The sequence below is a fragment of the Rana temporaria genome, chromosome 5 (genome assembly GCF_905171775.1).
Source record: "Rana temporaria chromosome 5, aRanTem1.1, whole genome shotgun sequence".
In the NCBI taxonomy this organism is placed as follows: Eukaryota; Metazoa; Chordata; class Amphibia; order Anura; family Ranidae; genus Rana; species Rana temporaria.
In genome coordinates this window covers 333,702,844-333,728,685 of record NC_053493.1, presented here as the reverse complement: position 1 = coordinate 333,728,685, position 25,842 = coordinate 333,702,844, and the positions used below count along the sequence as shown (strand labels likewise).

The window sequence follows — 25,842 nt, the reverse complement described above, 5'->3', positions numbered from 1 at the left end:
AAAATTTTTTTTCGGGTGAACTCCCGCTTTAATGAAAGTGATTTTTTTTTTTCCCAAAAAATTGCTGCGCAAGTACGGAGTGACATAAAAAGTTGCAAAGAAAGCCATTTTATTCTCTTGGGTCTCTGCTAAAATATATAATGTGTGGTGGGTTCTAAGTAATTTTCTAGCAAAGAAATTATGATTTTAACATGTAGGAGGTGCGTGGAATGGAAGTGTTTTGCTGTCTATAGCAATTAGTACGCAGTGTGATTATACATTCTCCCAGTGCTGTGTGGACAATATGGAACTGTTATGGAGTAGTTGTGACTGTACAGATCCAGACATGGACATCGAGTAGAGCAAGCTTCTATCATGCACCATGTACAACAGCATGCACCCCCCAGGTCTGGCAAAGTTAGACAAAGTTGGCTCTGTGCGCCTGCGCCTGACGTCATCTCCATAGCAACCAAAGCCGATCCCGGGACTGTCAACATCGTGCGAGTACCGGGAGGGAGGAGATCGGTGCCGGTGTACAGGTGAGGAGCGGCGATCATTACACCCAGTGTAAGTGCAGGGCTGGAGGTCCGATCCTCACCCTCCTCTACATGCAGAGTGATCAGCAGTCCGGGGTGCAGAGATCTGTCCCTTTATTTTCCCTAAAAGTGTCCCAACCATAGAATGTTGGGTCCTGATCTTATCACAGGCAGCTTAACCACTTCAGCTCCGGAGGATTTTACCCCCTCCATGACCTGGACATTTGTGATATCCTGCAGTGCGCTACTGGTAATTGCGCAGTCATGCAACGCTGTACCCAAATTTATATATTTTTTTTCCCACACAAATAGAGCTTTCTTTTGGTGGTATTTGATCACCACTGTTTTTTTTGTGATATAAATGAAAAAAGACCAACATTTAAAAAAAAATATTTTTTTTTTTCATTTCTGCTCTGTAACCTATCCAATAAAAAAAAATTAATTTCTTTATAAACTTTGGCCCAAAAAAAAAAAAAAGTGTATATTGATTGATTTGCGTGAAAGGGATATAATATACTGGAATTTTTTTTTGTTTATACTACTAATGGTGACGATCAAAATTTGTAATGGGACTGCGATAGTGCAGCGGGAAATCTGACTCTAAGACCCCTTTCACACTGGGGCGGTTTGCAGGCGCTATTGCGCTAAAAATAGCGCCTGCAAACTGACCTGAAACAGCGGCTGCTGTTTCTCCAGTGTGAAAGCCCTGAGGGGGCCCTGAGGGCTTTCACACTGGAGCGGTGCGCTAGCAGGACCACTCCAAAAGTCCTGCTAGCCGCATCTTTGGAGCAGTGAGAAGAGCGGTGTGTTTACCGCTCCTCCACCGCTCCTTCCCATTGAAAGCAATGGGAAACCGCGATTATACCGCCGGCAATGCCCCTCTGCAGAGGGGCATTGCCGGCGGTATTAACCCTTTTTCGGCTGCTAGTGAGGGGTAAAACTGCACTGCTAGCGGCCGAATACCACCGCAATTCCAACGGTAAAGCGCTGCTAAAAAAAAGCGCCGCTTTACCGCCACCGCACCTCCCGCACCAGTGTGAAAGGGGCCTAACTGATGCTGGGGGGAGGAACTGACTAAATGCCACGGACATCCCCAGTGACACCAATACAGTGATCAGTGATAATACTATGCACTGTCACTGTACTAATGCCACGGGCTGAGAAGGGGTTACCACCTCGGGCGATAAAGGAGTTAACTGTGTGCCTAACAATGTGCAATGTGTGTAAAGCGTGCTGCTTTTTACTAATGACCTCTAAGTTTCTCATCCCTGCTTTACAGGGATGAGAAACAGTGTCCGTTCCCTGTGTACAGAGTTCTGTGTTGAATGTCATCTTTGGTGTCAGTGGGAGGAATAATGCCCCATCTTTGGTGTCAGTGGGAGGAATAATGCCCCATCTTTGGTGTTGGTGGGAGTAATGCCCAATCTTTGGTATAGTAGGAGGAATAATGCCCAATCTTTGGTGTCAGTGGGAGGAATAATGCCCCATCTTTGGTGTCAGTGGGAAGAATAATGCCCCATCTTTGGTGTCAGTGGGAAGAATAATGCCCCATCTTTGGTGTTGGTGGGAGTAATGCCCCATCTTTGGTATAGTAAGAGGAATAATGCCCAATCTTTGGTGTCAGTGGGAAGAATATTGCCCCATCTTTGGTATTAGTAGAAGGAATAATGTTCTATCTTTGGTGTCAGTGGGAGGAATGATGCCCCATCTTTAGTGTTAGTAGGAGGAATAATGTTCTATCTTTGGTGTCAGTGGGAGGAATAATGCCCCATGTTTGGTATTGGTAGGAGGAATAATGCCCCATCTTTGGTATTAGTAGGAGTGATAATGTCCCCATCTTTGGTGTCAGTGGGAGGAATAATGCCCCATCTTTGGTATTAGTAGGAGGAATAATGTCCCCATCTTTGGTATTAGTAGGAGGAACAATGCCCCATCTTTGGTATTAGTAGGAGGAATAATGCCCCATCCCTGGTGTCAGTGGGAGAAGTAATGCCCCATCTTTGGTATTAGTAGGAGGAATAATGCCCCATCTTTGGTGTTAGTAGGAGGAATAATGCCCCATTGTTAGTGTCATTGGGAGGTATAGGGGCTGATTCACTAAAGGCAAATAAACGGAGCACTTTGCAAGTTGCTCCAGAGCTTAGTAAATGGGGTAAAGCTTCACTTTGCAAAGAATATGATACATTTTTAATATATTTTTTTATGTAAAAAGTCGTATAATATATAAATAAACATGGAACAGGCAAAGGTAAATAGAAGAGAAGAACAGTTACATGTGTTGTATTTATGTCTCTTCAGGAAAATGATAAAGGATACATCCTAGAGAATCATTCTCTGCCAAGCTATTGAACCCTTCAGGCCACGATGGTGCGTTTATCGGTAGATCTGATTGCGAGAACAAGTAATCATCTGCGTAGCCGAAAAGATGAGTCCATAGCCCAGTACTTGAAGAGAGTCACTCATCTGAATTATTCAAATAAAAACATTGACAATGTTGTAAGTACCCCTGTGTTGTGAATAGAACGTATGGTTTTCTGCTTTTTTCTGAAATATGACTTTCGTGGTTCCAGGCATCCCGTATACATAAATTGATTTACCGTATTTGCCGGCGTATAAGGCGACTGGGCGTATAAGACAACCCCCTATTTTTCAAGTGAAAACATAGCTTTTGGGCTATACTCACTGTATAAGACTACCCCCTTTCATGGCAGCACCATTTAAAAAAACATGGATTCCTCCACATATTCACCACCGACCTAAGACACATGGGCATACTTTACATCCGAAAAAATAATCGCTATTCCAACAGGTGTTAAAGTCACCTGTGCCACCATTGCAGCCTCAGCTCACCTGTGCCACCATTGCAGCCTCAGCTCACCTGTGCCACCATTGCAGCCTCAGCTCACCTGTGCCACCATTGCAGCCTCAGCTCACCTGTGCCACCATTTCAGCCTCAGCTCACCTGTGCCACTATTGCAGCCTCAGCTCACCTGTGCCACCATTGCAGCCTCAGCTCACCTGTGCCACCATTGCAGCCTTAGCTCACCTGTGCCACCATTGCAGCCTCAGCTCACCTGTGCCACCATTGCAGCCTCAGCTCACCTGTGCCACCATTGCAGCCTCAGCTCACCTGTGCCACCATTGCAGCCTCAGCTCACCTGTGCCACCATTGCAGCCGCAGCTCACCTGTGCCACCATTGCAGCCTCAGCTCACCTGTGCCTCCATTGCAGCCTCAGCTCACCTGTGCCACCATTGCAGCCTTAGCTCACCTGTGCCACCATTGCAGCCTCAGCTCACCTGTGCCACCATTGCAGCCTTAGCTCACCTGTGCCACCATTGCAGCCTCTGCTTACTTGTGCAGAGGATCATCAAGAGGAAGAGAAAAGCCGCAGGATTACAGAGCGGATAGATGGCTGCTACAGCAGAGTTTATCCCTGACATGCAGTCTGCGAGCGTCTATTGTTCAAAAGCCGCGGCCTCCTCCTCGTCCTGTTCCGTGATAGGCGGAACACTCAGTTTCCCAGCAGATTGTGTTCAGTGTTCCGCCTATCACGGACATCCTCTCGTCCTTGGCCTCGGACCCAGTTGACACAGGCTGACGGCCCCCCCCCCCCCCCAACTCCCAAGCAGCCCTTCCTCGCCAGACCTCAGAATCCACTCGCAAAATGCGAGCAGGCGAGTGGATTTTTTGAGGGCTGTGTATCATATCGTAATATCCTAAATGCTGGCTTCTGGATGAGAATGAACTCCTAATCTCAACATGTTTTGTGATCACAATATGTATCCAGTGCAATTGGAGACAAAGGCACGTATCTTTTTTTTGTGTGGCTTTTTGGGATGCGATTTGTGTTAGTATATCAGACTGATACCTCCCAGGGAATTGTTCAATTAGTTTGGATTTAGACCATTGAGTTGCAGTAACGTGTGGGAATTTACATTTGTTTCTGGTGTGGTCCATTTAGGTGCCATTTTATTTTAAATGCAGTTTAGCCCACAACAACATACAGAGGTGAACCATCTGTTTTTAATGGTACACTGGGAAAAAAGGTGTACTGGATCTATTGTGGTATGTTGTGAGCCCTTTCAGAACAAATGGTCTGCCTTACTGCAATGCACATTGTATAATGCTATATACAGTGCATCCGGAAAGTATTCACAGCGCTTCACTTTTTCCACATTTTGTTATGTAACAGTCTTATTCCAAAATAGATTAAATTCATTATTTTCCTTAAAATTCTACAAACAGTACCCTCTAATGACAACGTGAAAGAAGTTTGTTCGAAATCTATGCAAATGTATAAAAAATAAAAAACAAAAAAATACACATGTACATGCCGTATTTATTGGGGTATAGCGCGCTCCCGCGTATAGCGCGCACCCCTAAAGTTGCAGCGGATTCCTGTGGAAAAAAGTTTTTTTGTACTTACAGTTTTGGTGTCTTGTGCGGCGTCCATCGGCGGCCTCGTCGGGTCCGGCGTCCGTCTGCGGCTTCGGGTGTCCTCTTCGACGGGTCCGGCGTCCTTCTGCAGCGTCCTAGTGCTCCCCGCGCCGAGTTTGAATACTGCGCCGACATATACAGAGCGCAGTACACTCGTGTATTGTCGGGCAGGCTCGGCAACTCTCGCGCTGACGTCCTGTACGTCCAGGACGTGAGCGCGGAAGGAGCCGGAGACTGCCCGACTATACCCGAGTGTACTGCGCTCGGTATATGTCGGCGCAGTATTCAAACTCGGCGCAGGAAAGCGGGTATCGGTGTATACCGCGCACCCACGATTTTGCCCTGATTTTCAGGGCAAAAAAGTGCGCGTATACGCCGATAAATACGGTAAGTATTCAAAGCTTTTGCCATGACACTCAAAATTGAGCTCAGGCGCATCCCGTTTCCACTGATCATCCTTGAGATGTTTCTACAACATGACTGTCGTCCACCTGTGGTAAATTCAGTCGACTGGACACGATTTGGAAAGGCACAAACACCTGTCTATATAAGGTCCCACAGTCAGAGCACAAACCAAGCCATGAAGTCCAAGGAATTGTCTGTAGACCTCAAAGACAGGATTGTATCAAGGCACAGATCTGGGGAAGGATACAGAAAAATGTCTGCAGCATTGAAGGTCCCAATGAGCACAGTGGCCTCCATCATCTGTAAATAGAAGAAGTTTGAAACCACAAGGACTCTTCCTAGAGCAGGCCACCCAGCCAAACTGAGCGATCGGGGGGAAAAATACCTTAGTCAGGTACCCGGTGGCCACTCTGAGCTCCGGCGTTTCTCTGTGGAGAGAGGAGAACATTCCAGAAGAACAACCATCTCCACAGCTCTCCACAAATCAGGCATGCATGGTAAAGTGGCCAGGCGGAAGCCACTCTCCAGTAAATGGTACATGACAGCCCACCTGGAGTTTGCCAAAAGGCACCTGAAGGGCTCTCAGACCATGACAAACAAAATCCTCTGGTCGGATTGAAACAAACAATCTCTTTGGCCTGCATGGCAAGTGTAATGTCTGGAGGAAACCAGGCACCACTCATCACCTGGCCAATACCATCCCTACAGTGAAGCATGGTGGTGGCAGCATCATGCTGTGGGGATGTTTTTCAGTGGCAGGAACTGGGAGACTAGTCAAGATAGAGGGCAGCAATGTACAGAGACAATACTTGATGAAAACCTGCTCCAGAGCGTTCTGGACCTCAGACTAGGTGGAGGTTCATCTTCCAACCGGATAACAAACCCTAAGCACACAGCCAATATAACAAATGAGTGGCTACAGGACAACTCTGTGAATGTCTTTGAGTGGCCCAGTTAAAGCCCAAACTTGAACCATATTGAACATACAGTGCCTTGCAAAAGTATTCGGCCCCCTTGAACTTTGCGACCCTTTGCCACATTTCAGGCTTCAAACATAAAGATATAAAACTGTAATTTTTTTTGAAGAATCAACAACAAGTGGGACACAATCGTGAAGTGGAAAGAAATTTATTGGATATTTCAAACTTTTTTAACAAATAAAAAACTGAAAAATTGGGCATGCAAAATTATTCAGCCCCCTTTAGTTAATACAATAAGAAAAAATTGCGCTTGTCCGGAGAAAGGGTTAATGCATATAAATTAATACAACATAAAACAAAGAGGATATATAAACCAAGAGGAAAATATATGTATGGAAGGGAAGGCAGCAGTTTCTAGTGCCGAGGCACAAAATATAAAGACTAGAGAAAAGAAGGGGTTAAAACTGCGCCATGGCACCCAGACTCATTAATCAAAAAAAGTCAATTGGAAAAAATCAGGATTTGGAAAAAGAAAGTCTATAAAAGTCTATAAAATTTTCCAGGGATTCCACGGTAATGGTGTATGAGGCAGTGGATCCCACCCATATAATCCACAAGTGTTCGTGTGTAGCCAAGTTGCCAGAGTCATGAGCTGCTTACCAGATCATAAACTTTAAACAGCGGTCGACTGTGACCCAGCCGCGGCCTTTAAAGAGAGCAGGGGGAGGGGGGGGGGGGGGAAAAAACCCACTTCCTGGATATGTCGACCTCTCCCCTGATACACAGAACAGTAAGTGACGGTCCACCGTGATAAACAGCACTCGATATGTGAAATCCCACCACCGGTAATAGGAGCAGCTTACCAGAGCTTCAATATTAAACCACAGTCGGCTGTGACCCAGCCGCGGCCTTTGGGGAGTTCCCACTCCCTAGATGGAAGCGCCACTTGCACCCTCGGTATTATAGAATGAAGTCACCGCACCAAAAAGGGAAACAGCAGACATAGCATAATTCCGTGGGATAGGGTATTTATTAAAACCATAAACAATAAAAAGTTTACTCACATTCGGAGAAAACACAAGGAGCATTCGAATTTGCCGGCCGGCGAGTATCAGAACAATGCCCGTATACCAAACGTGATGACGTCACCGCACGTCCTCCCAGACGCGTTTCGTCATTGGACGTTATCAATGGGATGTCCAATGACGAAACGCGTCTGGGAGGACGTGCGGTGACGTCATCACGTTTGGTATACGGGCATTGTTCTGATACTCGCCGGCCGGCAAATTCGAATGCTCCTTGTGTTTTCTCCGAATGTGAGTAAACTTTTTATTGTTTATGGTTTTAATAAATACCCTATCCCACGGAATTATGCTATGTCTGCTGTTTCCCTTTTTGGTGCGGTGACTTCATTCTATAATACCGAGGGTGCAAGTGGCGCTTCCATCTAGGGAGTGGGAACTCCCCAAAGGCCGCGGCTGGGTCACAGCCGACTGTGGTTTAATATTGAAGCTCTGGTAAGCTGCTCCTATTACCGGTGGTGGGATTTCACATATCGAGTGCTGTTTATCACGGTGGACCGTCACTTACTGTTCTGTGTATCAGGGGAGAGGTCGACATATCCAGGAAGTGGGTTTTCCCCCCCCCCCCCCCCCCCCCCTGCTCTCTTTAAAGGCCGCGGCTGGGTCACAGTCGACCGCTGTTTAAAGTTTATGATCTGGTAAGCAGCTCATGACTCTGGCAACTTGGCTACACACGAACACTTGTGGATTATATGGGTGGGATCCACTGCCTCATACACCATTACCGTGGAATCCCTGGAAAATTTTATAGACTTTTATAGACTTTCTTTTTCCAAATCCTGATTTTTTCCAATTGACTTTTTTTGATTAATGAGTCTGGGTGCCATGGCGCAGTTTTAACCCCTTCTTTTCTCTACCCTTTAGTTAATACTTTGTAGCGCTACCTTTTGCTGTGATTACAGCTGTAAGTCGCTTGGGGTATGTCTTTATCAGTTTTGCACATCGAGAGACTGAAATTTTTGCCCATTCCTCCTTGCAAAACCGCTCAAGCTCAGTGCGGTTGGATGGAGAGCGTTTGTGAACAGCAGTTTTCAGTTCTTTCCACAGATTCTCGATTGGATTCAGGTCTGGACTTTGACTTGGCCATTCTAACACCTGGATATGTTTATTTGTGAACCATTCCATTGTAGATTTTGCTTTATGTTTTGGATCATTGTCTTGTTGGAAGACAAATCTCCGTCCCAGTCTCAGGTCTTTTGCAGACTCCATCAGGTTTTTCTTCCAGAATGGTCCTGTATTTGGCTCCATCCATCTTCCCATCAATTTTAACCATCTTCCTTGTCCCTGCTGAAGAAAAGCAGGCCCAAACCATGATGCTGCCACCACCATGTCTGACAGTGGGGATGGTGTGTTCAGGGTGATGAGCTGTGTTGCTTTTACGCCAAACCTAACGTTTTGCATTGTTGCCAAAAAGTTTGGTTTTGGTTTCATCTGACCAGAGCACCTTCTTCCACATGTTTGGTGTGTCTCCCAGGTGGCTTGTGGCAAACTTTAAACAACACTTTTTATGAATATCTTTTAAGGAATGGCTTTCTTCTTGCCACTCTTCCATAAAGGCCAGATTTGTGCAGTATACGACTGATTGTTGTCCTATGGACAGAGTCTCCCACCTCAGCTGTAGATCTCTGCAGTTCATCCAGAGTGATCATGGGCCTCTTGGCTGCATCTCTGATCAGTCTTCTCCTTGTATGAGCTGAAAGTTTAGAGGGACGGCCAGGTCTTCGTAGATTTGCAGTGGTCTGATACTCCTTCCATTTCAATATTATTGCTTGCACAGTGCTCCTTGGGATGTTTAAAGCTTGGGAAATCTTTTTGTATCCAAATCCGGCTTTAAACTTCTCCACAACAGTATGTTGGACCTGCCTGGTGTGTTCCTTGTTCTTCATGATGCTCTCTTTGCGCTTTAAACGGACCTCTGAGGCCCCGTACACATGACTGAGTTTCTCGGCAGAATTCAGCCAGAAACTCGATGGGAGCCGTATTCTGCCGAGAAACCCGGCCGTGTGTACACTATCGGCCGAGGAAACCGACGAGGATCTCGTCGGGCCAAATAGAGAACATGTTCTCTATTTCCTCGTTAGTCAACGAGGAAACTTGGCTCGCCGAGATCCTCGGCGGCTTCACAAGGAACTCGACGAGCAAAACGATGTGTTTTGCCCGTCGAGTTTCTCGGCCGTGTGTACGGCGCCTGAGACTATCACAGTGCAGGTGCATTTATAAGGAGACTTGATTACACACAGGTGGATTCTATTTATCATCATTAGTCATTTAGGTCAACATTGGATCATTCAGAGATCCTCACTGAACTTCTGGAGAGAGTTTGCTGCACTGAAAGTAAAGGGGCTCAATAATTTTACACGCCCAATTTTTCAGTTTTTTATTTGTTAAAAAAGTTTGAAATATCCAATAAATTTCGTTCCACTTCATGATTGTGTCCTACTTGTTGTTGATTCTTAAAAAAAAATTACAGTTTTATATCTTTATGTTTGAAGCCTGAAATGTGGCAAAAGGTTGCAAAGTTCAAGGGGGCCATATACTTTCGCAAGGCACTGTATCTGAAAACATCTAAAAATGGCTGTGCACCGATGCTCCCCATCCAACCTAATGGAGCTTGAAAGGTCCTGCAAAGAAGAATAATTCCGCGTACACACCATCACTTTATGTGATGAAAAAAAACCGAAGTTTTTAAAAACGTCAATTAAAATGACCGTGTGTGGGGAAAACGTTGTTTTATGTCTTGTGAAAAACGACAAAAAAAAATTGAAGCATGCTTCAATTTTTTGTGTCGTTTTTCAAAACGTTTTTTTTTTTGTGTCATAAAAAATGACCGTGTGTAGGCTAAAACGACGTTTTTAAACCAGCGCATGCTCAGAAGCAAGTTAGGACGCGAGTTTGAATGAAACAGAGTGCCGTCGTACGTGCTGAACGTAACCGCGCTTTGCTAGAGCTTTTGGAAAAAACGATGGTGTGTATGCTCCATCGTCTTTGAAAATGAAGTTTGAAAAACGTAGTTTTTTTACATCACATAAAACGTCGTTTTTTTCTATCACAAAAAACGACCGTCTGTACGCGGCATAAGAGAAACTGCCCAAAAATAGGTGTTCCGAGCTTGTAGCATCATACTCAAAAAGACTTGAGGCTGTAATTGGTGCCAAAGGTGCTTCAACAAAGTATTGAGCAAAGTCTGTAAATACTATTTTTTCTGTTTTTATTTTTAATAAATTTGCAAATATTTCAAACAAACTTGTTACCCCTTATGGGGTTTTGTTTATAGAATTTTGAGGAAAATAATGAATCTATTACATTTTAGAATAAGGCTGTAACATAACAGAATGTGGCAAAAGTGAAGCGCTGTGAATACTTTCCGAATGCACTGTAAATGAAAATAAATCTGTGTGGGACCCCTGAAGTATGAAAATATTTGAAAAAGACAAAAAATAGACTTTTCATTAGTATAAATGCATTAATTGTTCAGTGCATACAAGCCATACATACTGTATATGTGTGGGCTGTATATGCTTCTGCAGATTCCTCCTCATAGCTCTTGCAGACTTGTGTTCCCAGGACACCTCATCTTTCACTCTGCCTTCACAATGCATTACAGTGACGACTGAACATTTGAGTTTTTTCCTTTCTTCAAATAATAGAACGACACTTTTAAGTGGTAATTGGTGTGCTCACTGTGGCTTGTTCACCCCTGTCAGTGGACTTTTCCTGTAATTTCTGGGTTAGACATTGTCTTAGGAGACTCCCCAAATTGCACTTCAGGTGACCTGCAAGGCTTCTATCGAGTGATTGCAAACCTTAAAGCGTGGGTTCACCCAAAAAAAATGTTTAACATTACATTCAGCCGAGTTGTCAGAATGACAATCGGCTGTTTTATTTTTACTTTATCGTACATACTGTATTTTCACCGCCGCTTCCGGGTATGTCTTCTTCGGGACTGGGAGTTCCTAATTGATTGACAGGCTTCCGGCCGTCGCATACAGCGCGTCACGAGTTGCCGAAAGAAGCCGGTCTGCGAGTCGGCTCTATATGGCGCCTGCGCACCGACGTTCGGCTTCTTTCGGCAACTCGTGACGCGCAGTATGCGACGGTCGGAAGCCTGTCAATCAATTAGGAACGCCCAGTCCCGCAGAAGACATACCCGGAAGCGGCGGTGAAAATACTGTATGTACGGGGATAAAATAAAAAAAAACAGCCGATTGTCATTCTGACAACTCGGCTGAATGTAATGTTAAATTTTTTTTTTTTGGGTGAACCCCCGCTTTAACACATATAGCCAGATTCAGAGAGAGCGCCGCATCTTTAAGGCGGCGTAGCTTATCGTATTTATGCTACGCTGCCTTAAGTCAGAGAGGCAAGTACTATATTCACAAAGCACTTGCCTCCTAACTTACGGCGGCGTAGCGTAAATGGGGCCGGTGTAAGCGCGCCTAATTCAAATGAGCGTGTTTTATGTAAATTACTCGTGACCCGACGTGATTGCCGTTTTTTACAAACGGCGCATGCGCCGTCCGTGTACATATCCCAGTGTGCATTGCTCCAAAGTACGCCGCAAGGACGTATTGGTTTCGACGTGAACGTAAATTACGTCCAGCCCCATTCACGGACGACTTACGCAAACGACGTAAATTTTTCAAATTTTGACGCAGGAACGACGGCCATACTTAACATTGGCTACGCCACCTAGGGGGCAGCTTTATCTTTACGTATCGTTACTGCGACGGGTGCACGTACGTTCGTGAATCAGCGTATCTAGTCATTTACATATTCTACACCAAACTCAACGGAAGTGCCACCTAGCGGCGAGCCTAAAAATTACACTTTAAGATACGACAGTGTAGGAGACTTACGCCGCTCGTATCTTAGCCTAATTTAAGCGTATCTGGTTTCCAGAATACGCGTAGATTCAGAGTTACGTCGGCGTATCTACTGATACGCCGGCGTAAATCTTTCTGAATCCAGCTAATAAACTTTGCTCTTGCAAAAAATTGTCTACATTTTGTAGTTCTCAGATATAAAGAACCACTCCAATCAATGAGTAAAAACACTTGGCTAAGCTCCATTAAAATTTACATTGCCCCAAAGCCTAAAGTGAAACTACAGACATAACTTTTTTTTGATATAGGGGTAGGAAATGGTTAAATAGACTGTCAGATTTTAATATATTTTCTTTTTCCATTACAGAGGATTGTTATTGAAAATAGTCATCAACACTAAAAGTCGAAAAAAAATCTCTCTAACAGAGACAATATAGCAATAAAACACAATCTTCAATAGAATGCAAGGTGTTATTGTTAGTTTTTACACTAGCATGTGTCTTTATTAGGGAGATTCCCCTTGTTTCCTCTCCCATTGTTACTGGCTACTTCATCTGTTAGATTTGTGGTCTCCAAACTGCAGCCGTGGGCTTGTTTCGGCCCTTTGCTTGACTAAATTGGGCCCTCGTGGTCTATTCCTCCCACAGACACCAACAATGAAGTACCATCCTTCTTCTGACACCAACAGTGGGGTATTATTCCTCCCACTGACACCAACAATGAGGCATAATTACTTCTACTGATGACCACAATAGGGTACTATTCCTCCCACTGACGCCAATGATGGGGGTTGTATTTCTCTTACTAATACCAATGATGGTGTTGGAGTTCTCCTACTAATACCATTGATAGGCACTATTCATCATCCTAATGACCACAGGCAGTATGTCATTTTTTTCACTCCCACTGACCACGAGCCTGAGCCATTGTTTGTTTATTATAGGAGAGGTAACGGTCAGTGCAGATACAGATACAAAGTACATGTATAGGTAGGGGCAGGGCTTTTTTTCAGGGGGAACTTGGGGGAACTCAGTTCACCACAATCACTTGTAAACACAGAAGTCTGGTTTCTGTGTGTACGAGTCACAGCTCTGCACTCTGTGTCTAACCCCCTGAACTCTGCACTCTGTATGTAATGCAATCCTGGTATTTAATTCCCCTTTAAGACCCTTCTACTGTTTGTGAAATCTGAACAGGGCCGTGGTTGAGTTCCTGCACCTTTTTTCTGAGAAAAAACGCTCTCGGTAGGGGTATGGGGATTAGTCCATTAGAAATAATAGTAACAGGCAGTTCAATGGTTAACAATGCAGGTGATTTGGCTGTTCAATGGCGGCTGCTGTCCTCAGAGAGCTGACTCTGTGGTAAACAAAAGAGGGGTAGAGAAAGGAAGCGCCACCTAAGTGCAGTATTAAAGAGGTTCTTTTAATGACACATTGTACAAAACACACTTACAAGAAGGTAAGGAAAGAAGGCTCATCTGTAACATCCTGTAGTCCTTGTCCCGGATTGGCTGCTTAGAAGTGAAGATAGCAGAATTTGTGGAGTCTTCAGGCTTGTCCTGTGGCCATCAGGATGAGGCCTGTTCCAGCCTCACGGGTCACGTGACAGGTCACGTGATTACTTCCGAGGAACACTCCCGGGAGGAGTGTCAGACAGGGAGAACAAAGGCTGATTGGGCTACGCGCTCTGAGCCACCGCGCAGCCCAAACGCGTAGCCCAATCAGCCTAGAGGCCAATAGAAGGAGCAGTGGCTCAGAGCGCGTAGCCCAATCAGCCTTTGTTCTCCCTGTCTGACCCTCCTCCCGGAAGTGTTCCTCGGAAGTAATCACGTGACCTGTCACGTGACCCGTGAGGCTGGAACAGGCCTCATCCTGATGGCCACAGGACAAGCCTGAAGCCTCCACACATTCTGCTATCTTCACTTCTAAGCAGCCCATGGATCCGGGACGAGGACTACAGGATGTTACAGATGAGCCTTCTTCCCTTACCTTCTTGTAAGTGTGTTTTGTACAATGTGTCATTAAAAGAACCTCTTTAATACTGCACTTAGGTAGCGCTTCCTTTCTCTACCCCTCTATTGTTTGTTACTTGACCCAGGGGCATTGTCTACTCCCATTGCTCACGGTCCAGCCCAACTAAAGTCTAAAGGACAGTAGACTAGCCCTTTGTTTACAAAGATTGGAGATCCCTGTGTTAGATATTTAATACTGTATAATACAGCCCCTGCTTTTGTCCCTCAACCCCCACACACTGATGACATCATTGCAGTTATGATAGACATCAGCGCCGGGTCATGCCTTAACCTCCATCTGCACCTGGCCATTCACAAAACACATGGCTCAGTGTAGACAGTGACGGAGACATAACACCAGTGCTGGTGTCCATAGCTGGATATACACTAGTATAATTTCGACGTTCGTTTTTGACTACGGTGGTGAGAAAATTCCAAAGAGCAAGATGGAACTTTTTTCCTTGAATGTATGAATTTCTTAATAATGTATGAGGTTTTTGTTTGGTAAAGTCCGCTCATTCCAAAATTGATTGTTAAAAGCAAACAAAATCTTGAACTACTTTCGAATGACATTCAAATGTACTGAGAATTCATACAAATTTTTGTTGGAAATTCTACTAGTATATACCCAACTTATCATACCTGGAGTGCTGATGTCAGCGGGAGAGTGTCAAAAGTACAGATGGAGCATTTAAAGAAATATTTTAAACTGTATTAGGAAAGCCAGCATGCTATTGCTACATGGCGGAGGTATCCTCTCTAAAGCTAGTATAAGGCCCTGTATGTAGGCTTTAACCACTTAAGACCCGGACCAAAATGCAGGTAAAGGACTTGGCCAGTTTTTCACGATTCGGCACTGCGTCGATTTAACTGACAATTGCGCGGTCGTGCGATGTGGCTCCCAAACAAAATTGGCGTCCTTTTTTTCCCACAAATAGAGCTTTCTTTTGGTGGTATTTGATCACCTCTGCGGTTTTTATTTTTTGCGCTATAAACAAAAATAGATCGACAATTTTGAAAAAATGCAATATTTTTTTCTTTTTGCTGTAATAAATATCCCCCAAAAATATATTAAAAAAAAATGTTTTCCTCAGTTTAGGCCGATACGTATTCTTCTACCTATTTTTGGTAAAAAAAATCGCAATAAGCGTTTATCGATTGGTTTGCGCAAAATTTATAGTGTTTACAAAATAGGGGATAGTTTTATTGCATTTTTATTAATAATTTTTTTTTTACTACTAATGGCGGCGATCAGCGATTTTTTTTTTTTTTTTTTGTGACCGCGTCATTATGGAGGACACATCTGACAATTTTTACACATTTTTGGGATAATTGTCATTATCAAAAATGCATTGTTTACTGTGAAACTGACAATTGCAGTTTGGGAGGTAACCACTAGGGGGCGCTGAATGGGTTAAGTGTGACCTCATATGTGTTTCTAACTGTAGGGGGCAGGGCTGGACGTGTGACGTCATTGATCGTGCTTCCCTATATCAGGGAACACACGATCAATGACAGCGCCACAATGAAGAACGGGGAAGCTGTGTTTACACACAGCTCTCCTCGTTCTTCAGCTCCAGGGACCAATCGCGGGACTCCAGCGGCGATCGGGTCCGCGGTCACGGAGCTTCGGACCGGGTCACGAGCACGCGCCCGCGACCCACGGCTGGGCACTTAAAGAGGATGTACAGGTACGTGCTTGTACCCATCCGTGCCATTCTGCCGACGTATATGTGCAGGAGGCGGTCCTTAAGTGGTTAAAGGGGTTGTAAAGGTACAATTTTTTTTCCTAAATAGCTTGCTTTACCTTAGTGAAGTCCTCCTTCACTTACCTCATCCTTCGATTTTGCTTTTAAATGTCCTTATTTCTTCTGAGAAATCCTAACTTCCTGTTCTTCTGTCTGTAACTCCACACAGTAATGCAAGGCTTTCTCCCTGGTGTGGAGTGTCGTGCTCGCCCCCTCCCTTGGACTACTGGAGAGTCAGGCCATCAGAATTCTGTTCTGTTTAAAGCAGACAAGTTTGGACAGTTTTATAAACCATAAATTATAAAATGGGTAGAAATTGTAAAAAGGAAAAAAAAAGCAGTTTCCACTGCGATACTCACTGCTTTGGTGGTGACTATTGATCCTCTTCCAGGTATGACAGTCAATCCACCTCGTGTGAGCCCAGGTTACCGTGGACACACCTCCTGGGGTTGCATCACCACATCGGACAGGGCTTACAGTACGATAGCGCTTAGAGCAGTGCTGACGTCATAACATACTGTATTAGTGCCATTTTGATCACTACCAACTAAAAGAGCAGATACGACTCTGTATTTCTTTTCCAGGAGGATCTATCCATCTGCAGAAACCTCACAGTTTTATACCTGTATGACAACAACATCAGTCGCATTGGAAATCTTGGATTTGCAACAAACCTAACACACCTGTACCTCCAGAATAACCTTGTATCCAGCATAGAAAACCTGAGTGGGCTTAAGAGACTTGAAAAGCTGTAAGTTGTAACACCATACCATGACGTTTCACCATCCAGCTTTATATGTGTTGTGTAGTGACATTTTGGAATAAACATTTTTCTGCAGGTACCTGGGTGGCAATTATCTCACTGTGGTTGAAGGTTTAGAGGATCTTCATGAACTGAGAGAACTGCACATCGAGAGTCAGCATATCCCACCAGGAGAGAAGTTACTGTTTGATCCTCGAACACTCCATTCCCTAGCTGTAAGTATCCATGTTGTATAGCATACAAGGCAAATGTTATCCAAATTTCAGTAACATATTGCAACCAAATATCAATTTACTGTCATAAGAACAGTAAGGAATTTCTATGGTTTACATCACTTTGCAAATGTATTCTTACCTCATTGAATAGGTTAGACAGAGTGAGCTATGCATGATATCTGCTTGTCCTAAATGTATAGCATGATATTTGACATTTCTTATCTGCCCATCTTTGTACAGGTTTCTTAAATGCATGTACCTGTACCATAAAATCCTACTGTACTGTTATCTTGTGTGACAAAGAATATAATGGCAGAAGTTGCAATTTATACTTTAGAGGATGAAAAGAATGCAATATGTATATATTCCTCCAAAAACAGAGAGATATACACAGCGCCGTCTTTAAGGCAGGGCAAAAGGGGCAGCTGGGCCCTGTCATTGTTGTGGGGCCCAAAGCAGCTGCCTCATACTTGCCAACTATCCCAGTTTAAATTCCCTTGAAGTTTTAGTACTGTGCTGTGTCCTGATATCTCAGTGTGAAGTGCTGCTACTAATGTTGCCCAGCTCTGCCCTATTGTTGTGTACAGATGACTCACCTGCAGACTCTGTGTTTACATGTAAATAACCAGCATTCGTATGTAAATAATGGGAGAATTCATATGTAAATAGCGGCAGGATTCATATGTAAATAGCTGAGGCCGATGGCATTCATATGTAAATAGCGGCGGCATTCATATGTATATCATGCCCCTCTGCAGTTAAGAGATGATGTGCTGTAACCTCTAGCAACCAATCAGTTATCATTATTACTGTACAGTAATCTCTAGCAACCAATCAACACAAAGAAATCATGTGCTGTAACCTCTAGCAACTAATCAGTGAGCTGTAATGTGTGCTGTAACCTCTAGCAACCAGTCAGTAAGTGGTAATGATATGCTGTAAGCTCTGGCAACCAATCACAATCACTGCCTGATCTGATACAGTAAAATAATTTTAAGTCTAGCTGATATTTATTGTATGTCTCAGAGCAGGTGGAGAGCAAAATTGCATGGGGGGGCAAGAATTTTTTTTGCCTAGGGTCCAATCAACATTAAAGGTGGCCCTGGACATACACATCCATGTGTCAGACAGATGCCCTGCAATCCTCCAGTTTTAAAGAATTAACACATTGGGGGTTATTTTCAAAAGGCAAATCCACTTTGCACTACAAGTGAAAACTACAAGTGCAAAGTGCACTTGAAATTGCACTGAAAGTGCACTTGGACGTGCAGTCGCTGTGGATCCAAGGGGGACATGCAAGGAAAATAAAAAACAGCATTTTAGCTTGCACATGATTGGATGATAAAATTAGCAGAGCTTCCCCTCATTTCAGATCTACCCCTCAGATTTACAGCGACTGCACTTCCAAGTGCACTTGTAGTGCAAAATGGAGTTGCCTTTAGTAAATAACCCCCATTGTCTACTTACAACGCAATATTCTGTAAACCCAGAAGCTTAACTATGTTAAGAATTCAGCTGAAACAAATGCTAGAGCAGGGGTGCCCAACCTTTTGTAGAGCAAGGGCCACTTAAGTGAATTGGTAACCGGTTGCGGAACACAATGAGCAGGGCGGGAGGAAGACAGGTCCGTGTCCACGGACACAGCCCACTCTACTCTATGGACCCTCAGATCCGATCTGCTCAGACGGAAGGGGCAGCTCCCTTTCTATTGTTTTAGATAGGCAGGTGTAAACAGACACAAGCCTGTTTACATCTGCTGCTCCATAGAGGTAAATAGTGAGTCCGATTGGGTCGGACCGATAATGTGAAAGGGGTCTAAGGCTGCTTTCACACTGATGCTCCGCAGCCACTTGGTTCCTCTACCAGCGGCTTTATTCACAAAATTGCTGCTCTGGGATGGCAGGTTGGAAACTGGGCCTGCCAATCTGCCATCCTAGAGCAGGAGGTCAAGGGCCATATCAGAAGGCTCCACGGGCCACATGTGGCCCTCGTGCCACTGGTTGGGCACCCCTGTGCTAGAGGGAGGTTTTATCATGCCTGTACATCAACTATCCTTTTATGTCTACAGTGTCCTAAACTGTTAATGGATGTTCAGCCATTATTTGTGAATGTGTCTGAGGAAGAGGCCTCGGTGCTTTGAAAGTTTTTATTTTAGTTGGCATTAAAGCATATTTTTTTTAAAGCAGTTTATTATCCCTAGCTCAATTTCACTTTTATATTTTTGTCTTCATTGTGTCTGTATTGTTTCCCTTCTGCTGTTTCCCATGGGTTTGCAATAAAAAATCTATTACCAAAAAAAAAAAAAAATTACAATGTTTTCCTTGTTCGTCATTAAAAAGCATTACACTGCAATATAGAGTGGCCTAGATTCACGTACGGCCGCTCTACGTTGCGCGGGGGTAGCGTATCGTATTTACGCTACGCCGCCGCAACTTAGAGAGGCAAGTACTATATTTACAAAGCACTTGCGTCCTAAGTTACGGCGGCGTAGCGTAAATGGGCCGGCGTAAGCGCGCGTAATTTAAAGTAGGCTGGTAGGGGGCATGTTGTATTTAAATGAGGCTTGACCCCATGTAGATGCATGGCCGAACGAACGGCGCATGCTCAGTATCACGTCGTATTTACGCCCCAAGATACGTCGGCTCAATGCCTGTGACGTGAACGTAACTTACGCACAGCCCTATATGCGTACGACTTACACAAACGGCGTAAAAAGATACGCTTGTTCCGACATCCATACTTTGCATGGGCTGCGCCACCTAGAGACATGCTTTATCTTTACGCCGGCGTATGTCTTACTTGAACTACGTAACTAATTGCGACGGGCGTACGTACGTTCGTGAATCGGCGTATCTTGCTCATTTACATATTCAACGCGGAAATCAAGGAAGCGCCACCTAGCGGCCAGCGTAATTATTGCAACCCAAGATACGACGGCGTAGGAGACTTACGCCACTCGTATCTTGGCCAAATCTATGCGTAACTGATTCTATGAATCAGGCGCATAGATTCGACGGCGGCCATTCGGACTTACGACGGCGTATCTGGAGATACGCCGTCGTAAGTCTTTGTGAATCTGGGCCATAGTGTTCTAATGTTCCCATTAACATTAGGGGAATGTAACTGATCATAATGTCACTGGGAACTTTGTGATGCTAACAGTCAAAGCTGGGCATTTGTTTTGTACAAAAAGTGAATTGATCCAAATAATTACATTTTAAAGATTTTTATTACAGTAGTACAGCACAGAACATTGTCACAGATGGCCAAAAAGCACAGGGCCTTAACAAGTATGAGGGGATCACAGCCGAGTAAGCATCACATGATGTGAAACATGTCAGCCACCTTTTTCCTGTTGTTCACTTCATTTTGACTGCATCGCTTTGGTTGTTTTTTGGATTTTATTTGTATAATAAAGACATTGGGCTAGATTCAGATAGAGATACGACGCCATATCTCCTGATACGCCGTCGTATCTCTGAGTTCCGTCCGTCGTATCTATGCGACTGATTCATAGAATCAGTTACGCATAGATCTCTCTAAGATCCAACAGGTGTAAGTGACTTACACAGTCGGATCTTAGGCTGCAATCTCACGCTGGCCGCTAGGTGGCGCTTCCGTTTGTATACGCGATGAATATGCAAATGAGGAGTTACGCCGATTCAGAAACGAACGACCGCCCGGCGCTTTGTTTTTACGTTGTTTGCGTTCGGCTTTTTCCGGCGTATAGTTACCCCTGCTATATGCGGCGTATCCTATGTTAAGTGTGGCCGTCGTTCCCGGGTCGAATTTTGATTTTTTTACGTCGTTTGCGTAAGTCGGTCGCGAATACAGATGGACGTAATTTACGTTCATGTCGAAACCAATGACGTCCTAGCGAAATCATTTGGAGCAATGCACGCTGGGAAATTTAGCAGACGGCGCATGCGCAGTTCGTTCGGTGCGGGGGCGCGCCTGATTTAAATTCTACACGCCCCCTAGCCGCGGGAAATTTGAATTCCGTCGGGGGATTTACGATACGCCGCCGCAACTTTAGAGGCAAGTGCTTTCTGAATAAAGCACTTGCCTCAAAAACCTGCGCCGGCGGATCGTAAATCAGATAGGTTACGCGGATCTAAAGACCCGCTCTATCTGAATCTAGCCCATTGTTTTAAGGAGTGCGGCAGTCCAGGACCTTCTTCTATCCAATGCACCTGTGCATAGCCAGCGCCTTTTTTGTTTAGTGGGACGGAAGCAAAGCCAAGGGATCAGCAGTTTCTAGAGCGGTATCATTTCTCACTTCAACTACTTAGTTGCACTTTGCCATAGACTTCTATTACATCTTGTGGGTGTGGTGAACTTTCTGACTCTGCAATTTAGGAGTTTTGGTGCGCTTTCAGAAAGCACATCAAACCCGCAGGATATAATGGAAGTCTATGCGGATCAGTGTGAAAGTAGCCTAATAAAACATTTTTTTTATAAGTGCTAATATGCCCATTTTAAAACTGCAGTGTATGTGATGTTTAATACACTGACTTTTTCCTCTTCCGACTTTTGCTGACATCGCTCTCCAGACTGCTAGAAAGATCCCAGGCAAACTGTACTTGGTTTCACTCCACTTGGGACAAGAGCCATCATTACAGAGGAATCATTGGCTTATGCGGCTCCTAGTCCCTCTGTGGCCTCCTGTTTCCTCTAATGCTGGCGCCTGCTCTATGCACCCTGATGCTCTGTGATGGTGGGTCAGGAAAATGTAGAACGCGATCTGGGCTTGATGACCAACTATCCCAGAGCATGGGCATGCACTTCCCTAGTTTGAGGTTAAAGGCCACATCAGAGGTCTTTGCGGGCCACAGGTTAAACACCCCTGAGTTACATCCTCAGAATCTGAGAACATTACATGTGGGACCCAGTTAAAAAATGAGAGTGCATAAAAATTGACCTCACTCTCTTAGATCCTGGGACTGTAGCCAACAAACTACTAACCTAACAATGGTTGAAATGTAACAGAGGTCTCAATTCACTTCAGTCGTAAAATGGAGCACACGTGTGGTAGATTTGGAGAGGAGCAACATAAATCAGAAGACAAAAATCTTTTGGAAAATGAAAACAAAAGAGAGCTTAGAAAGAGAGGGAAAAGAGAAAGAAAGGTGAAGGTGAGGGAAACATGGTGGGGAGGAGAGGGGGGCATGAAGGCCATAGCCCAAGCCAAGAGTCAAGCTCCAGGTAACTAAAGCTCCAGGTAGTTTAAGCATTGTGAGTGTAGTTGGATCCATAGAGGTGAGTTCATAATAACCAAAGGGGGTCAGCTATTAAGAAATATGTCTGACAATAAATATCTGACAGAATTCTAGATAACTTCTTGTTAATCATGAAGCCATGAAGACAGGTTTTGATGTCATAGAAGGTTGATACAAATGATCCATCCAGCCTGGTATTTCACTGTTTACCTCAGAAAGATCTTGTGCTGGGCTCTGCTGTATTATGGGCATACATGCACAATTCATCTATCTTCTATTTCCTAATTCTATTGTTGAAGTGAATAATCTGTCTCTACAGAAGTCTCTGTGTGTACTGAATATCAGCAATAACAATATTGATGAACTGAAGGAGCTTGCAGTCTTAGAAAATCTGACTCAGCTTGTCGCCATGGACAATCATCTTACAGATATTAAGGTAATGATCATTTGAAAAACGCAGAAGTCCAGTATATGGAAAATGATTGATTATACAAACATAACGGAATGGAAAAGTGTAAAAATGTCTCAATAGACAGAGTGCAACCAAATACTGTATACATGGGAACCTAACTTCTATCAATTTTTTGTATGAAGGCAAGGTTCCATCAATAAGATTATCAGTGTGAAGAGGGACTATGAATATTAAAAGGAAGAAGTTGTGTTTGAGTATGTTTGCATGGCAGATTTATATCATGGATTATACAATGTTTCCAGAAACAGTATTAACTGAAAGAAAGAAAAAAATACTATTCTACTTATAAAATACAACTTTTCCTTCCTGCCCTACAAACAAGATGGTTGCAAACTAGCTGATTGCTCAATGCAAAACCAACAGTTTTCCTTCCCACAGTGTATTTACATACAGTCGGTATGCAAAAATGTATTATTTTCATCTTGCTTTTTCTTACCTGTGTCTTACCTTCTTAATTGTGTCCCCATATCCTAAAAAGTCGATTTAAAGAGCTTCCCCAAGAGAGTTCAACACTTTTCTGACACTTTGGAAGGTTGGGAGGGATGACCAGGCCTTGCTCTGCACTCAGTGGTAGTAATGAACAATGGTTATAAGGTGAGGTTCACCTGTTTTAGTTCTAAAGGCCCATCTAACCATCTGTATGCTCCACCGGACTATTGTTTTTGTTTTTTCAACGGAAAAATGTTCGATGTGCATGCTCTCAAACTTTTCGACAACACATGTCCGATAGAGGATAATCTGACCGTGTGTACAGAAGTCCATCGGACTAAAATCCGAAGTACAAACACGCATGCTCAGAACCAATGCTAAGCATCACACAACAATAGCAGAAGTTGCCCAAATGGTGGCATTAAAGAGCTGAAAAACCACGTAATTTGGCAAATGTAATGATCAGAATGGAGCTCAGCAATGGATCCGGGATAAATACATGAACGATAAGAAGGAAAGAACTCTCATAGCGTAATATGAATATCGAAAACACCGCCGGCGTTCAGGACGGAACGCGATGACGTCACGGCACCCTACGATCGTTTCGTCTCGACAGGACTTCAACGGGGGATTAGCCGGATGATCCCCCGTTGAAGTCCTGTCGAGACGAAATGATCGTAGGGTGCCGTGACATCATCGCGTTCCGTCCTGAACGCCGGCGGTGTTTTCGTCCGAGTAGCGAGAGGCATCGGAGTGGAGAGACTACCGTCTTTAGTACTTTTGTGCCACATTCCTATCAACTAATTGTAAGTGCAATACTTATTAAATCCACCTTTTTGATATACATATTACGCTATGAGAGTTCTTTCCTTCTTATCGTTCATGTATTTATCCCGGATCCTTCGCTGAACTCCATTCTGATCATTACACGGATTGGTTCCAGGGAGACCTGACTTCCCTATGTTCCATGAGACTGATGCAAAGCAGTCTTTCCTTCTGGTAAGCAGGCAGTCTTATTTCACGGGTGCAGTGTGGAGACCTATTCCATTAGCAGCAACTTGGAGTTCACTTGATCACCTTTCTTGGCAGCTGTTTTCATCACAAGATTTAATGCTGGACTTTTTTACCTAACCCTTATCACTGAGTGTTTTTTTGGAGTTTTGTTTTCCTATTACACCAACCTTCCTTAATTTTTCTTTCTGGCTCTCTTTTTAATTTAGGATGAGCTTGTATTTATATATATCTTCATGAACTTTATAATTTATCATTTATCAGCGCTGCACTTCCTTTTGTTTTTTGTTTTTTTGTTTTTACAGGTAAGTATAAATGTCTTTTTTATATTCATTTTAATTTCATTGCATCTAGTTTTTATGGTACGCTGTCAGATTACCACTTAGATAGCTTTATCATCATGATGACTTTAATGTATTCAAACTCTGCCCTGTATTGATTATTGGAAGAGCATCATGAAAAGATGGATTCATTTTCTTCCTGTCTGGGTTAGGGCCAGGGTACAACATATAGATTTTTTTTTCCCACAGAGATTATGACAAGCAGTCAAGCCGGTGACAAATTGCTGTCTGAAGTCCTAGTTAAGGATCCCAAGTTGAGAATTTTTTCCAATAAGGATTACACTCCATTGTTCAGATGCAAGTTCATAATGGGCAGTATTAGGAGGGGAGAAGGCTATTGCCAGTGTTACATCCCCTGTGTATGACTTGTGATTTCTTAGTAACTTCTAAGTGATGCCGTGACATGATCATTTATCAAGTAGAGCCTGCATAAAAAGACGCTGGTCCCTCTAGTAATAGTTATTGAAAGGCTGGAAAGTGAGAGCACTTTATTAGAGACAGGAAGGCAATAAACAACTAGAGCGTGTCCAAAGAAGTAATCATATTTCACCACAGAATTAGAGTATTCTAAGATAAACATACACCGGGACCAGCATGTTCTGGGTCATTTATCAAGTGAGTAGCAGTTAGTAAAAAATGCTTCAGAGTAGCAATAGATTTATCAAAGGCTGGTGCTACAAATTGTGCGTTTCTTTGTAATGTATGACTTTCTCCTTTCCCTGATGAACATTATTAATCTAAAAACCACAAAAATAAACACAACTATTTTTCTTTAAGTATATGTTGTGAAAATTAGAAGGATGAGGTCAGGGAAAATGACACTGACTACAGAACATAGTTTTCTGTGTTGCTCATACAAAAGTGCCGGTATTTTTTTGTCTTTTGTTTTTTTACAACAAATCCATAATTGACATAGTAATGGGATTTTGAATGCAGATGTCCTTTTTATTAAATGCAGTTCCATTTTTTGTGCACCTGAAAGGCATTGGGGTTGATTTACTAAAGATTAGGGGCCAGATTCATGTACAATTCCGGAGGCGTAACGTATCCCATTTACGTTACACCGCCGCAAGTTTTCAGCGCAAGTGCTTGATTCACAAAGCACTTGCCTGTAAACTTGCGGCGGCGTAGCGTAAATCCGTCCGGCTCAAGCCCGCCTAATTCAAATGGGCCGTGTGTCATTTAAATTAGGCGCGTTCCCACGCCGAACGTACTGCGCATGCTCCGTTTTGTAATTTCCGGCCGTGCTTTGCGCGAAATGATGTCGCACCGATGTAATTTTTTGAAAGGCGACGTGCGTTACGTCCTTTCCTATTCCCGGAGGACTTACGCAAAAAAAAAATTTGACGCGGGAACGACGGCCATACTTTAACATGGCTGGTCTAAATATAAGCCATGAAATAGCAGCCATAACTTTACGACGGGAAAAGCCGACTAGCGACGACGTAA

General features: G+C 43.8%; 1 protein-coding gene across 1 annotated transcript in view; it reads left to right on the top strand.

Moving 5' to 3' along the window:
- Nucleotides 1-414: 414 nt before the first annotated feature.
- The window catches only part of PPP1R42 (protein phosphatase 1 regulatory subunit 42), a 58,152-nt gene continuing 32,724 nt past the window's right edge, over nt 415-25,842 (top strand). The window contains exons 1-5 of the mRNA XM_040354357.1: nt 415-518; nt 2,814-3,011; nt 16,528-16,694; nt 16,783-16,921; nt 22,460-22,576. Coding sequence (XP_040210291.1) covers nt 2,880-3,011; nt 16,528-16,694; nt 16,783-16,921; nt 22,460-22,576 — 555 coding nt within the window. The 5' untranslated portion in view covers nt 415-518; nt 2,814-2,879. The remainder of the gene's footprint in view (nt 519-2,813; nt 3,012-16,527; nt 16,695-16,782; nt 16,922-22,459; nt 22,577-25,842) is intronic.